The 15106-nt window shown below is 35.6% G+C and overlaps 2 protein-coding genes across 15 annotated transcripts in view; both read right to left on the reverse strand.

Annotated features, from left to right (window-relative positions):
* The window catches only part of meltf (melanotransferrin), a 32239-nt gene extending 29204 nt beyond the window's left edge, over nt 1–3035 (reverse strand). Inside the window, exon 1 of the mRNA XM_002937831.4 lies at nt 2932–3035. Coding sequence (XP_002937877.2) covers nt 2932–2974 — 43 coding nt within the window. The 5' untranslated portion in view covers nt 2975–3035. The remainder of the gene's footprint in view (nt 1–2931) is intronic.
* Nucleotides 3036–4682: 1647 nt separating this feature from the next.
* dlg1 (discs, large homolog 1) overlaps nt 4683–15106 on the reverse strand; it is a 118133-nt gene continuing 107709 nt past the window's right edge. For 13 of the 14 annotated variants that reach the window (XM_031901760.1, XM_012963105.3, XM_031901759.1 and 10 more), the window contains 6 exons: nt 12260–12310; nt 11629–11730; nt 10314–10486; nt 10123–10232; nt 9560–9651; nt 4683–6450 (listed from right to left, as the gene is read on the reverse strand). In XM_031901760.1, coding sequence (XP_031757620.1) covers nt 6344–6450; nt 9560–9651; nt 10123–10232; nt 10314–10486; nt 11629–11730; nt 12260–12310 — 635 coding nt within the window. In that variant the 3' untranslated portion in view covers nt 4683–6343. 14 annotated transcript variants of the gene reach the window in all.

The raw sequence follows: 15106 nt of genomic DNA on the forward strand, positions 1-15106 counted from the left end.
AATCAGAAAAAAATAAGGTGCTAGATAAGATATATGGGACGATTCTTTGTACAGTTGAGTCCTACTAGCAATCCTATACAGAGCATGCAATCTTTACATAAAAACACCTTTGTTTCCTTTCTTACACTTTCATAATGTGGTTTTATTGGAAATTAACAATTCATGCCTAATTAGGAACAAAACGTAAGGTGCCTTTACACAGGCAAATATTAGCTGCGGACTCACAACCCTTGGCAGAGTTGGTAGTTCATTTGCCCATTTATGGGCCATCAGATTATGTTAAGAAACACCCATTGGCCAAGGAGCACATGAGGCTATAGCTAATGCAGGGATCCCCAACCTTTTTTACTGGTGAGCCACACTCAGATGTAAAAAGTGTTGGTGAGCCACACAAGCATGTAAAAATGTCTTTGGGGGTGCCAAATAAGGGCTGTGATTGGCTATTTGTGATTGTTGCTCCCGAGCCACTGGTTGGGGATCACTGAGCTAATAACTGAGGGTCAGATTTACTAAAACTATATTTTTATTTTAAAATTCAAATAAAGTCATTTCTGCAAATGTCTGAACTTAAAGTCTGTGCGGGAAAAATCTTGAAAAAAAAAAAAATCTGAATTTTTTGACTTGCCCCATAAAAAAAAAAGCACCAAAAATCCGAAACCTCTAAAGTTTAGAAGCAAAAGAAGAATTCTTCAGGGAAGGGACATCTGCTGTTGACTTCTACATGATCTCGGCATGTTTTAGCTGGTGAGTGGGATTCAGAATTTTAGCTGTTTGGACACATAGGAAACCTCAGAAAAGTCTGAACTTTTTTTTTTTGCGACTAAGTGAAAAACTCTTAAATCGGGTAAAAAAAATGTGATGGTTAGTAAATGGCCCCCTAAGTGTAACTAAAGGTGAATCAGCTAAAGGAGCAAGTACAGCGAGCGACAGTATAATGGGAAAAGGGATATTACAGTCGACTAGTATGGGAGGAGGCTTGAGCAATATATTTAGTGATATAAATCAACATGTCACTAAAATTATCTTACGATTTGCATTGATAAGATGGGAGTGTGTTCTGACATATAACCATCATAAAAAATCAGATATCCAACTGTGAATAATAATGTCCCTATGTGATATCTTATAATTATTAATGGTAAACAAATAGGAACTAATAGCTTAGTGCTTAGCCCTCTGTGGTATCACTTATTCTGTAACGGATGGTTGCCCATACCAATCAGTGTATATCAGGGCACTTTTAAGCATGCAAGCCGCATTTGTACAGTCAACTGAAGGTGCAAGCATTTTAAAGGGAACACTGCTGAGAACACTTTCTTGAACCCCATTTTGCTATTTATGTCTAGTAAATCATGCAAACTTTAAAGGGATTCTGTCATGATTTTTACTGTATATTTTCTATTTTTAAATTACACAGCAAATAATTCAATCTACCATCTAAAATGTTATTTTTGAACCAACAAATGTATTTTTTTGTTGTTGTAATATTGGTTTATAGGCAGCCATCTCAGTGGATTGTGCCTGAGTCTGAGCTTTTCCAGACTTGGATTTCTTACTTTTTAGTGCTATTCTGATATCTACTGGGAGCTGCTATCTTCCCACTGTTCTGCTGATCAGCTGCTGGGAGGGGGGTGATATCACTCCAACTTGCAGTTCAGCAGTAAAGTGTAACTGAAGTTTATCAGAGCACAGGTCACATGGTTGTAGTACCCTGGGAAATTAAGAATTTGGCATGTTTTCCCATGGCAGTATTCCTTTAATTACTGAACTGGCACTATACAAAGGAAAAATGTCACTCACAGGTTGAAACAGTCCTGTATGGGTTGTCAATTGTTGACACAAAAGCATGCTTATTTTATTAAGCAGTCATACATAGCAATTATTGTACTCACCATAATGTCTACAGTGAACCCTTTGGGGTTGTGTAACGGAAACATTAAATGCAGAAGGTTTGCTTTCATTACCACTCCTTTCTATAAAGGTGTTGTTAGTTTAGCTTAAACAGTCATTTACAATAAGGCTGGCTGCAAGCTTGGTTATTACTGTGCATTTTCATACTTTATTGTATTATATATATATCACTGTACTTTGTGTTATAATCTCCTCACAGAAAATTAAAGAGGTGAAAGATAGGAAATGATGTTTGCCATTCCATATGATCTTCATACTCCCCTTTAAAAGCATTTTAAGGAACATGCCGATATGATTCCAGCAAGCTCCTCAATAAACTTCAGTCAGAGGGACAGTTAACTGGGCGAGACATATCATTGAGAAATAACTGCATAAACAAACACAACATAACATTTTATGTCTAGGGGTTTCTAACATACAAGTCCCCACTCAAGAGCAACGGTTCCTATACTGGTTTAACTATTAATCTGTTTGGTCAGCATGGGAAAGAGCTTGTAAAAAATGGCTAATCCCCTATTACCTTGAACAAGGGAATCAACAATTCACATTAGAACTCAGTTGCAGCTGAGCTGCTAACAGCCCATAGAACAGAAAGGCATTTGACTGCTCAGAGCAGTTTAATAGATTAGCTCTAATAAGTGTTAAAAATACATTTTAATATAATCAACACTATGCATTTGAAATTTTAATTATTCTTAATCCTGTAAACAAATCAAGTTTATACACACTTTTTATATTAGTTTAGGGCCAACTCATACCCTAATAACAAAAGTTCAGTTACCCTTTGTTTCTCAGACTGAAGTCAACCATTACAGTATGGGGAAGTTTAAAGATAGATTAAAAAAAAAAGTTTATTTCATTTGCTTGTTCTTCCAGACTGGATTACAGCTATGGCCTTTTATTACTGCCTGACCAACAAAGGATAAGGTAATAGCTTAATAAACTACAACTCTGCTATGTACAGAGACTGTACACCCCATGAGGAAACAGAGAAAGTTAAAAATAACTCGAGGCACTTACTTGTATGAAAGTAGAAAAGAATAAATACAATTTTCCAGATCATTTCACTAGGAGCTCCTGACTGCCACTTCTTCAGCTTTTTCGAAAAAGAACTCGGTTACAGAGAAAACCAGCTTTAAAATAAAGGTAACTGAACAGGTCTGCCCTCTACTGGCCCGGTTATGCATTCAGATGATTTAACTGCTAATAAGAAAGCAGTCTTTTACATGGACCATCATACTCTTGCATAACCTTTAGAAAGCCTTAGGCTTCTTCGTGCTGTTGTAATAAAACACATCAATACCTGGAAGCTTAGGACAAAGGTGGCAGCAGATTTAACCATTGAAGACCTAGCATTCACACAGATAATGCATGAAAATTTAATCCATTTTACAAATGTGTGCCTGCAATAAAAGTACAGGCATGAGACCTTTTATCCGAAATGCTTGGGACATGTGGTTTTCCAGATAAGGGATCTTTCTGTAACTTGAAACTCCATACCTTAATTCTACTAAAAACCATTTAAACATTAAATAAACCTAATAGAATTGGTTTAACAATTAATTAAGTAAATTATTAATTATGTCTTAAGGTGGCCATACACGTGCAGATTTTAGTCTTCTTCCGACGAATGTTCAGATATTAATTGTACATTTAAATGCAACGATCTAAAACTAACATTCAGACTGAAATTGTAGGATAAAGCCCTTAAAATAACAAATCAGAGGATGTTCTGAAAATGAATTCGTTGGCAGACACCAATCATACTAAAGTGACGTCCCACAAATGCATTGTAGGTCCAAGGATATTGTTGGAAAAACAATATATTAGCAGATTTAATTGTTATCTGACCAAAGTTTTTTAACCTGTCTGATTAACTAAATGACTGACGGCCATGGTATGGGAATTATCGGGAAGGTAAATAGGAGCCTAAACATGGTCCGAAAATTGTTTTGTACTATTATATTGGTGTATGTATGGCCAGCTTTAGTTGGGAGCAAGCACAAGGTACCACTTTAGAAAAAGGGAATATGTTTTAAAATTATTTGATTAAAATGGAGTCTATGCAAGATGGTCTTTACCATAGGTAGTAGCCTTCTGAATAATGAGTCTCCAGTTAATGGATCCCATACCTGTAGAATAATTCCTCTAAAGGACAATGAAAGGTTAATATAAATTAAAAGTAAGTCTAAAGGAATTATTTTTAAGTACTTACTGCATATCTAAATTCCCAGATCCCTGCTTGCTTCTCTGAGATATGGTGCTGGCAGCCTACAGCAGTGTGAAGACTAAAGTGACATCACTGAAATCTCTCTCCCCTTCCTGTAGGTGCCAGCGGCAGCCTTCCTATTCTCTGAACATGTGTGTAACTTGATCCTGTCTCCTGTTCTGAGCTACACATGCCCACCAGCCAATCAGAAGCAGATCTGACAGAGGGGAGGAGGGGGGGGGGATGAAACACATGTGCAGTATGAAGCAAAGAGGGAAAGGAAGGGAGAATACCTTTTTAGAGATGGCTGCCTGTTCTAGAAAATGTGAAGTAAGTGTGACTGAGTAAATATTTGATTAGGTGAGCCAAAAGTGTGGTGTTTTTACTAAACAATAGGAGGACTATTGGGCAGTATGACTTTTAAATTTTGACTTGCATTCTCCTTTAAAGTGTTACACATATGGGATATATTAGGTATGCTCAGTGACGATCTGGAGTAAGTTATTTTGATTTTTGGTTGACTTCTCAATCCTAAAATACAACACATTCCACACACACACACTTTTCATTTGTTTAATAAAAGTTTATTAGGTGTTCTCCTCTTTCTGACAAATGGAATGAATAATGATGTTTATTACAAACGAATGATCATTTGGTTGCGGTTTAATGAGACTGTAAAAAGCATGTTTAATATTTTTTATAAACCAATCCAAAAACAAGCAAATGTGTCAGTACCACACAATGTATTTTGTAAATCTGTATTTTTTCTTTAACCCCCCCTTCCCCAAATGCATCCATGAAACTCAGCTTGAACATAAATTAGAGTCTTCATGGATGTATCACATGCATTCTGTAGGTGAACACGTACATAAAAACTCAAAAATCACACAGGGTAACACATGCACATTACATAAAAATAAAACACTAGAGACTTCAGAGAAGAGGAGAACATGCCTATATTTAATTAAGCAGCTACCGTTCCTTTAACACAGCATCAATATATGCTGCCACCAAAAAGCTTTGTTCACATGGAAGATACATTGCACTTTGTGTTTTCAAAGACAATGAAAAAAATTCAGCTGGTGGAAAAAAAAATGTTTTTGTATTTATTTTTAAAGAAAAGTACTCCCATTGTTAGAGTTTAAATGAATGTTTAATATATATAATATAATTTTTTTTTATAACAAAATAGGCAGTTATTGTGGGTAAAATATTAAAATCTCTTATCTAAGAATACACTTACAGCAATAAGTCTAGGTATTCATTTTTTTCCCTCAAACGTGACAGAGGTCATCTGTAGTGCTATATACATTACTGGACAGTAAAGAGGCTACGCTAATTACCTGAAGTGTTTCTCCTTTATGAGAAATATTACCAGTATCAAAACATTTTCAGACTCTGTAAATAGGATTAAGAACCACAATGTTAAAATGTTATCACTGGAGAAACTGGGCGGAAAAAAATAACTTTATGGGCACACTATACGCAGCTTTTGACTATCGCTTCTTGCAAAACTATCTATTCAACATAATGGAAAGCGATTTCGGGTGAGTAGGGGCATTTTTATCGCGGCAACAAGTAGCAGCCATCAACATGCTGCTTATGCAATGGCCCTTAAAATTGTTAAAAATGGTTCAATGAAACAACTGTGGCAGTGGAAATGACTTAAAAGCAATCCAAGTCATGCCATAAAATAATGCCACAGGTTTTAAACATATGAGTTAGGAAAACATAAGGCTTGCTAACTGCCTATAAAGAAAACAATTTGCCAGAATAGTTTATCTTAAAACATAAAAATGCATAGGCCAAACCATGCTATTAAAAGCAAATTGTGCAAAAATGCTCATAATATATAAAGTTAAGACCACTTATTTTTCTTGTATCCAACATTATTTGTAAAGCTTTTTTTTTCTTTTCTGAAAACGTGTTAAACACTTTCCCTTAAACATTAAGGATTTTCCTTACCATTATAACATTTTAATAACTGGTCTGGCCATTCCACCTTAAAAACGTAAAATAAAACAAGGCAAAAAAAAAAAAAAAAAGAAAAAAATAAGAAAAAAAAATATATATTAAGATAGGATGTGACAATATAATTGAAAGGTAGAAGGAACAGCTCTTTTAAATAAGGTAAGGGAAGCTTCCCTTTTACTTGTGACCACCCCTATGGGAGAGATGTTTTAATAGGCAGTGGCATGGGCTTTTGAACTTGGCTCTTTATTTTCATAATTTCTCCTTAGCTGGAACCCAGATGAAGGTGCTGGATTGTTCTTCTATGATCTGTTTGATCTGGTTGTAGATTTCCTCCAAAGTGTCTCCCTGCACAATTGCTAAAAAATATAAATAAAAAAAATAAAAATGTAAACATTGTTCTACGATGAAACACCTGGGGGGGGGGGGGGGGGGCTACATAAACCCCAACAAGCAGATGTAGTTTATGAGGAGTTAGGCATACAGCACTTACACCTATATGAAACTGCCTTACAGTGTATCACATTAATGTCTCTCCTCAGGGCCTTTACTGAACTTACTGCGCTAAAGATTAAGCATTTGAACACCGATAATGATCAAGGCCAACAAATCTGTACACAAGAGCTTGCCATCCTGGATCTTTTTGATACTCTAAACATGCTCCAGTTTCTCTGGGCTGCTGTTAAGAATCTAAGATTGGGGGTTTTTGCATGTTATTAAGCAGAAAATGAGGTTCATATGTCATAGAAGCTGGTGCTACATGGCTGATTATTATATTCTGATGCTAATTCTACTGGTTTTGGAGCTGCTATGCAATGTGAATCTGAATCACAAACCAGATTGACTTTTTTGATATTGCAAGTTGGTCCCCTAAGTTTAGGTAACTGACTGTGAATTATAATAAAAGATTATGGAGGAGGTAAAAGGCTGTAGGGGTAAATACCATTAAAACATAAGGTGTAGCATTTCTAGTCTACTTCTTTAATATGCTTTAGTTCTGTTTAAAGGGGTCTGAAATCTGCCACTGCCAAGTCCCAATGAGCAAAATAATAGAAGCCTGAAGTGTCAGCATTTGTTTTTGCCAGTTGCTTTTTAGCCTGAAACAGGCTTGAAAAGTGTCAGTGCTATCACTCATTTGTTTTTAAATGAACTGTGTGTGTGTATGTTTGGCAGCAGGGGTCATTTGCCATTAGCCTTAAAGGGGACCTGTCACCCTAAGAAAAAACTGCAAATTCTTTTCTATCATGCTAGTTGAGCAAAATAAACCTTATTTACACTATACAGATAGTATAAATCTGGTTTCCTTCAGTCTTGGAACTATTCAATCACAGCAAGCGGGCAGCTGCCATTTTGTGGATACTGTTAGTAAGGCAAGCTTTGCCTCACACCAAAATCTTGTTGGAGGACCAGATGCCCATACCCATGCACTGGCTACATAATTAGGTGATGGAAGTGTGAAGTGCTGTGACATCTAGGAAGTGCTGAATGGAAAGCTAAAGGTATTGTCTTTCCCGCCTCTATGCCTAAGGCATAGAGGTGGGGCAGGCAATATATGATTGACAGCTGGGATTTTTAAATGTCTTTATAATGGGTATGGATGTGTTATTTAAAAAAAGGAATTTGGGTTTCATGTTTAACTTGAAAAGGACTTTTATTATTCAGCTTTTTATGTCTGGGTGACAGGTCCACTTTAAGCTGGCCATACATGCACCGATGAGATTGTACAAAACAAGTGCGTGTATGGTGGATTGACAAGATGACCAATTGTCTCGTCGATCAACCGGGTTAAAAGATTTTGATTGGTGCCCAAACAAAATCTGCGTTCAGGGCTGAATCGGAAGGTGGAGGAAGATATCCTATTGTTTCTACCTCCATATCTGACGATTCAGCCCTTAACGCCAGTGGGGGAAACGATCGATCTTTCCTGCGACCATCGGTTAAGGTGTAAGTGTTAAAACAAAAACAATGTAAACCCAAAGTCTTAAAAAAAAATTGTATTTGAGTGAAACAGCCTTTACATCCATGTGATTAATTTACAAATCTAAGTAGGAGTGTTTTAGTATTTAGCATTAAGTTAAAGGGATTCTGTCATGATTTTTTTGGTGTACTTTTTGTTTCTAAATTACATTGTTTACATAGCGAATACATCACTATGGAGTGAATAGTAAAGTCTGCATCAAACTTGATTAGGAATTAGCCCTGGATAGAATGGTTGTTTCCTACTAAAAAACACGTGTTGGAAATCACCACTGGGTAGATATTAGAACATCCCCCCAGTTTATCGTATATGCTGCTTTCACGGTTTCATGTCTCCGTTATTAGAACATGTTTAACTAAATCCTATGCACAAATTGTGATCCATTATGCTCCCTCCCATAATTGGCCTCAATTCTCAAGCTACTGCTCTCAGCTCTTTTGCATACAATGTCAGCTGTCCTTAATGCTCCTTCCTCCAACTTTTAGCCTACCTTTATCATCCTCCCTAAACCAAAGTTTACTTTTAAAGGGACAGTAACACCAAAAAATGAAAGGGTATAAAAGTAATTACTATATAATGGAATGCTGCCCTGTACTGGTACAACTGGTGTGTTTTCCTTAGAAAGACTACTATAGTTTATATAAATAAAGCTTCTGTGTAGCCACAGGGGCAGCCATTTACAGGAGAAAAGGCACAGGTTACTTAGCAGATAACAGATAAAACCCCATTATATTCTACAAAGCTTATCTGTTATCTGCTATGTGCCTGTGCCTTTTCTCCTTTTTCCCAGCTTCAATGGCTGCCCCCGTGTTGACATAGCAACTCATTTATATAAACTATAGTAGCGTTTCTGTTGCAAACTTACCAGTTTTACCAGCGCAGGGCAACTGTACATTATATTGTAATTACTTTAAAACACTTTCATTTTTTGGTGTTACTGTTCCTTTAAGGTTAGGGTGAAAAGGGGGTAGGGCTGAAGGCATGCAGGAATACTAATAGCGAATGGAAAATGGCTAACCATAGAGGTAGGACACCTGAACCCTGACAACTGAAGCCTATAATTGGGAGGAAGCAGAATGGATCACAATGTGCATAAATTTCAGATAACAGAACTGACGCAGTAAAAGCAGCATGTAGGGTAACCGAATTGTTGGTTTGTGTCCGATTATGTACAGTGTAAAGCAATGATTTGCTATAACTTTAGTCGGTGTATTCTGGTGATATGTAGTTAATACAGTTCATGTTGCTCTGCAGCTTCTGCTTTTAATCTCTGTTCCTGCAAGTGAAAGTGTTATTTTTCCAAATGCAAGGTACATTTAATTGCTAAATATACACTTTCCACAAAAATATAAAATATTTAGTATTTACCCTTTTAATATCTAGAATTATGCTAAAGAAAATCTTTTGTTTATAGTTAAAATATAACTAAAATGAAGCAACTGAAGCTTTTGCATCATGCAGAGTTGGTCACAAATATTAAATATACAGACCTGTAAAATGCTCTGTGAATTCCTGCTCTAGTTTCATAGCTCTCTCGTATGTCTTGCGGCCTTGTTCCTCTGTCACTCGTTTGCTCATTTCACTGTATTTTAAGAGAGAAGCACACCTTAGTAAATCATGTTTTTCATGCTGAAAGGTAGAGAGTGTGGCAAGTTTATGAAAGCTCTAGGGTCCAGGCAAAAGCAGTGAAACAGGAAGAAAAAGAAAGTTCATAAAAGAGACAATCTTATGCAGCTTTCAACCTACTGCCACTTATAATGATATAATCTTTCATTGGCTGGGGGCGGGGACACATATAGTTAAGTTTATAAACTAGAATAATGAGTTATCTATATTGTTCTAGTTGTGGGTCAGATTTGGAAGGACAGTCTAAAATAAAAGACATAACAAGTGTGCTTCCGTAGCAGCAGTTAGGTTGTGCAGAGCCCTAAGATTTCTAATAGTATCCCTGCCAAGCTCTAGCAATGTGTGGTAGTGTTTTAAACTTAACACACCTATATTACCATTTATATAGCTCCATAATGATGAAAAAAACAATAATTTCAAGGCTTACATAATGTTTTCCACAGATTTAGGCTTGATGAAGATTGCAATTGGGTAGAGTTGTGCTATTTGTAATCTTTTGATTGCATTGCCAGATACATCAAGAATGCAGTGTTTGCCCTGAAGGAAAAAAAAATGAAAATTAATCTAAAAACTAGTTATTTCACTTATCTTTACAATATGAATGCATGGGAATCTTACCCGTTCTGCTACTTCTTTCACAGACTGGACACTTGTTCCATAGAGGTGGCTATTGTACTGTCCAGCTTCGATGAACCTGTGATCCTGTATATCCTTTTCCATCTGCTCTCGGGAAGTCACAAAATGGTAATCTCTGCCATCAATTTCATAGTCTCTTTTAGGTCTTGTTGTATCTGCAGTGGGGAAATTTGGTTTTAGATTTCAGGATCACATGGGTAAATCAGATTTAAAGCGGACCTGTCACCTTAAGAAATAATTCCAAAATGTTTTCTATTGTGGTTTTCAAGCAAAATAAACTTTACTTACACTATATAAATTATTTTAATCTTAGTTTCTTCAGCCTTGAAATTCACAATTGCAGCAAGCAGGCAGGGGCCATTTTGTGGACACTTATCAAAGCAGGCATTGCATTCTGCCAATATCTTGTTTCTGTGCCAGTATGGAGGGGCCTAATGCCCATGTCCATGCACTGGTTACACAATTACATGGTGAGGAGGGAGGGGGAATGTGAGGAGTGCAGCAACATCTAAGAAGTTCTGAATTGAAAGTGAAAGTAACTGTCTGCCCCATCTCTATGCCTACGGCATAGAGGCGGGGCAGGCAATATATGACTGACAGCTGGGATTTTTAAATGCTTTTATAATAGGTATGGATGTGTTAATAAAAAAATGATTTTGGGTTTCTTGTTTAATTTGAAAAGGGCTTTTATTATACAGCTTTTTATGTCTGGGTGACAGGTCCACTTTAAATTATGGAACAGTAACCTAGTAATGTATATTAGTCTTTATTATGCTTAATGGCATCTGAAGCTGTAAGTTAACTTAGCAATTAGCAGCATACAAATTTTATGTTTTTATTGGCTTGCTACAGCTTTATGGTACTATATAGGATGTTATGATCTTTATTAAGTTTTGGAGGCAAAAAATCTGGAACAGTCAAAGATAACTATATTAGTATTGGCAGCCATCCATGGCCATTCTGTGGTCTCTTTGGTGGACATTTATCTTGTTGGCTCTTAATACTTTTTTGCAGAACTTTCTATTTTTGATAAGTCTTTACTCTGAATGAATCATGGCCAGCATAATGCTGCTGTTGTATATTTTGGGTTGTTTCCTATAATAGACACTTGTATACATTTTGTAATAAACACAATCATCTGAAACGTATGAGAGATTATATTCTAGTGGCATTTAGAAGGAAGAAGAAAAATGTAAAGCTTCTTTGGCAAAGCAAATAGTTTCTTAGCTCCCTAGGAGTATACAACAGTAAAATAAGAAATACTGAAAGACAGTGAGGATGATAAGTTGTTACTCACGTGGTACACAAGATCCAAATTTTTCTGGAAATTCTGAGATCAGGTCATCATTTACTCTGTCTTTCGTAGGCCCCAAAATTATTACTGGTCGTGAGTAGTTTACTATAATAAAAATGATATTGTTTTTAAAAATCCTGAGACTAATATTTTCCAAGGATATTTCACACAAATATATATGTTTTCAGGCAAAAAGCTGAAAAAAACTGAAATTAAGTGGTTGCCTTTAATTTGAAAAGTCTGTAGCTATTAATGTGCTTTAATATTACAGGGATTTTCTGCTGCTCACAAATATGTATTCCAATCAAGATTCTTGTTATCTTTTTAATAAAGATTCATGTCACATATCCCACTTAAATTCTTAAGGCAGCCAACCATGCACAGCATGATCCAATACAGTATCCAACCAATCAATCAGTCTGCAGGCAATACAGATAGTGCCACACATGGAACAGCTACCTTTCTGTTTGGGACAGCAGCACCAGTGTTCAGAACATTGGTCACTATCTAAAGTGTGTGTATATATTTACAAATGTTGAAAGAAGCAGACTATCTATAAGCACAAAACAATAGCATGCAGAAATTTGAAAATCTATCAAAATGGATTTCTATCCATAATCATCTTCATACAAACCTTCTTGTTGATTGACTGGCTCATATGATAATACATATTCTTCTTGACCACCTAAGAGAAGAAAATGTGTTGAGAGGACTTGGATTACAAATGTTTTAGGATGAATTCATATCTATCAAAATATTTCACATATCTTTGCCATGCAAAATACGATGTATTCAATACATCTCTTGAATCAATAGCCAAGGAAATATTTAAATTGCAGGAAGCCCGAACTGTAACTCTCAGAGCTTTAGTTTTAGGATTGTACCAAGTGATATTACCAACTGCAACAGTCCCACAATGGCAGCATGCAATGGTTACTGAGTGAGTTTAGAATTCTACACAAATATTTTGGCATGGTCAGACCCAAAAAAAGGACCTACAAAAATGTTTAAAAATACATAATATACATGTACAGTGTAAGAACACTACTTATATTAATATAATCACTAAAAACTAGCCACAGCCAGTATACTTAGCAGAATATGTTATCCAATATGAGAAGTTTTAGACTTTGAGCAAAATAAATGTGGTTTCATTCATTGTAAAGCAGACCATTGCTGTGATAATGGTAAATGGCAGCACAAGCAATCACAGAAGGCATGTACCAGGCAGTAGATAACACCTGTAGAACTAACATGCCACAAACAGCAAAAGCCAAATTTTTGTATTTTCAGGGTTAAAAGAAAACACTTTTTAGGGTGATGGGACACACAGAACAACAAATCACCACGGGTAAAACATATCAATTGTGCTATCGAGCAAATCTGCAACGCAAAGCAATTTTGTGAGATTCTAATGTTTTATCTGCACCTACTGCATTCTTGTTAATATTTTCAGACATTTTGTTCCCAGTAAGGAGGGCAATTCTTGAAGGAGAAGGAGAAGCGCCTCCGTGCCATCACCCTTAAGTTTTCAGAGAAAAATCTTGCCTAATTCTTTACGCTGTGAATTCTCTTTTTAATAGAGTGCTCATATAAAAAATGGAATAATGTTACCCTCTTTTGTAAAGGTGTTATAAGGCACCAAGGAATTCCATAACCGTATAAAAGGCATGAAAAAAAAAAGACCACGGTTTTGGTTGAGTCATGTGACACAAATTACATCAGCTATTGTAACTGATGAAATTACTAAGCATTAGAACCACTAAAATTAGGCAAAATTTTACATCCCCTATAAGAAAAATGTATGTTTTTGAGCTAAACAGGGCAAAGGGAGAGAATGAAACTAATTCATGTTTACAAACAGCTTGTACATAATGGATTTCTGCTTCTTCTGAAACAAAAAAACAAACAAACAAAAATAACGAACAAAGGAGGGAGAGGGTTATTCACACAGAGCTCATTAACCATTTAATCCCATTCATTAAAAGGCAGGAAGATAGTGCAAAGGCAATATTTTTTTTGCCTAATAAAAGAAAACCAAGTTATTTGTAAATGTTATTGCCACTGAACGTATTTGCTGAACTCCTGGTTGTTACTTTTTAAACAATGTTGCAAAGGTTGGTCTCCTCCAACCAGACAGGTCTGTCAATATGTTGCCTTGTGTTACATTGTTTCAAATCCCAGAGCCATCAGGGCAGAGAATAGAAAAGGACTGGCATACATTACTTCTAAGCAATTCTATATACAAATAAGTCAAACTACTGCAAAATTGTTATGAATATATATTGGAAAATTCCATAGAATTATATTTTATTAGGCAAAAAAATTATATTGGGTTGACTTGTCCTTTAATTTTGTTTATTCTGAACAAAGGAAAACATTTAGTAATACAATCAGCAAACTACTAACTGGGCTTATATAGAAAGAGGTTTTCCAAACTCTGTTTAAAGCACTGCCAACCATTTGTAAACATAATGAAATGTTAACACACATATAGAGACTGCTGGAGACATCTCTAGCAAGAAAAAGGATGCTCGGATTTTTAGTATGTTTTAATTGGCATTCATCATCTCTTTTGTATTGTTTTTTAATGATTAACTTTCCTATTTTGCCTATTTCAAGCTTATCCTATTTCTGATATCCTCAGAAATATCTTCTAATTCAATCATCTCCCATAAATGGTTTCATAAATGTTATTAAGCCTCTGTTTTTTTTTAACCTAAGCTTGGTTTAAAGTGGGCAAATAAACTGCAAGTCAGAAATGGACCTACAGGCCTGTGCATTGACTAAAACAAAATGATGGCTTCTGATAATTTGCATTTTTTAACTACATAAATCAAGGAAGCAAATGAACTTAATATTAACCAAGAACCCAGCTAATTTAAACAAAGGCCTGGTATTTCTCAAAGTTTTATTCAAAAGTTATTTCTTCAGATTTCCATCTTTTATCTAAGGCAAAAGTAAGAATTTTTCATTGGCCTATTGCCTCCCTATGGGGGAAAACAGAAGCAGTAGTGCGATCACAGATTTCAATTCTTTTTATTTGCAGTAATGTTTAGATGATGCATTCTGTAGAAATCACACACCACTCTTTTTGATCAACAAAATTCTCCTTCAATTGCCTTTTTAAATCAGGAATATAACAACAAGTATTATTTATTTTGCACCAGTTTCAAACTGCATTTTGGTCTCTACAGACAGACAGGATTATAAAACACATAAGTGTCAAATCTGAATTCTGATGCTCAAAGTCACATATGCATCACTTCATATATACTTCGATATTTTTCATTAGCAATGACATGACCCCCTTTAAATGTTGACATTCCTTTACCCAACACAAAAAAACACACACACCAAAAAAGTCTGTGTAAATGCGATTTTTTTTATAAAGTAGAATGGATATTCCTACCTATTTATCAAAGTGGACAATTTAGAGGATATTTAAAAATAAAACCTGTTTTTACTTTTAACTGAACGA

The sequence above is a fragment of the Xenopus tropicalis genome, chromosome 5 (assembly GCF_000004195.4).
Source record: "Xenopus tropicalis strain Nigerian chromosome 5, UCB_Xtro_10.0, whole genome shotgun sequence".
Classification (NCBI taxonomy): Eukaryota; Metazoa; Chordata; class Amphibia; order Anura; family Pipidae; genus Xenopus; species Xenopus tropicalis.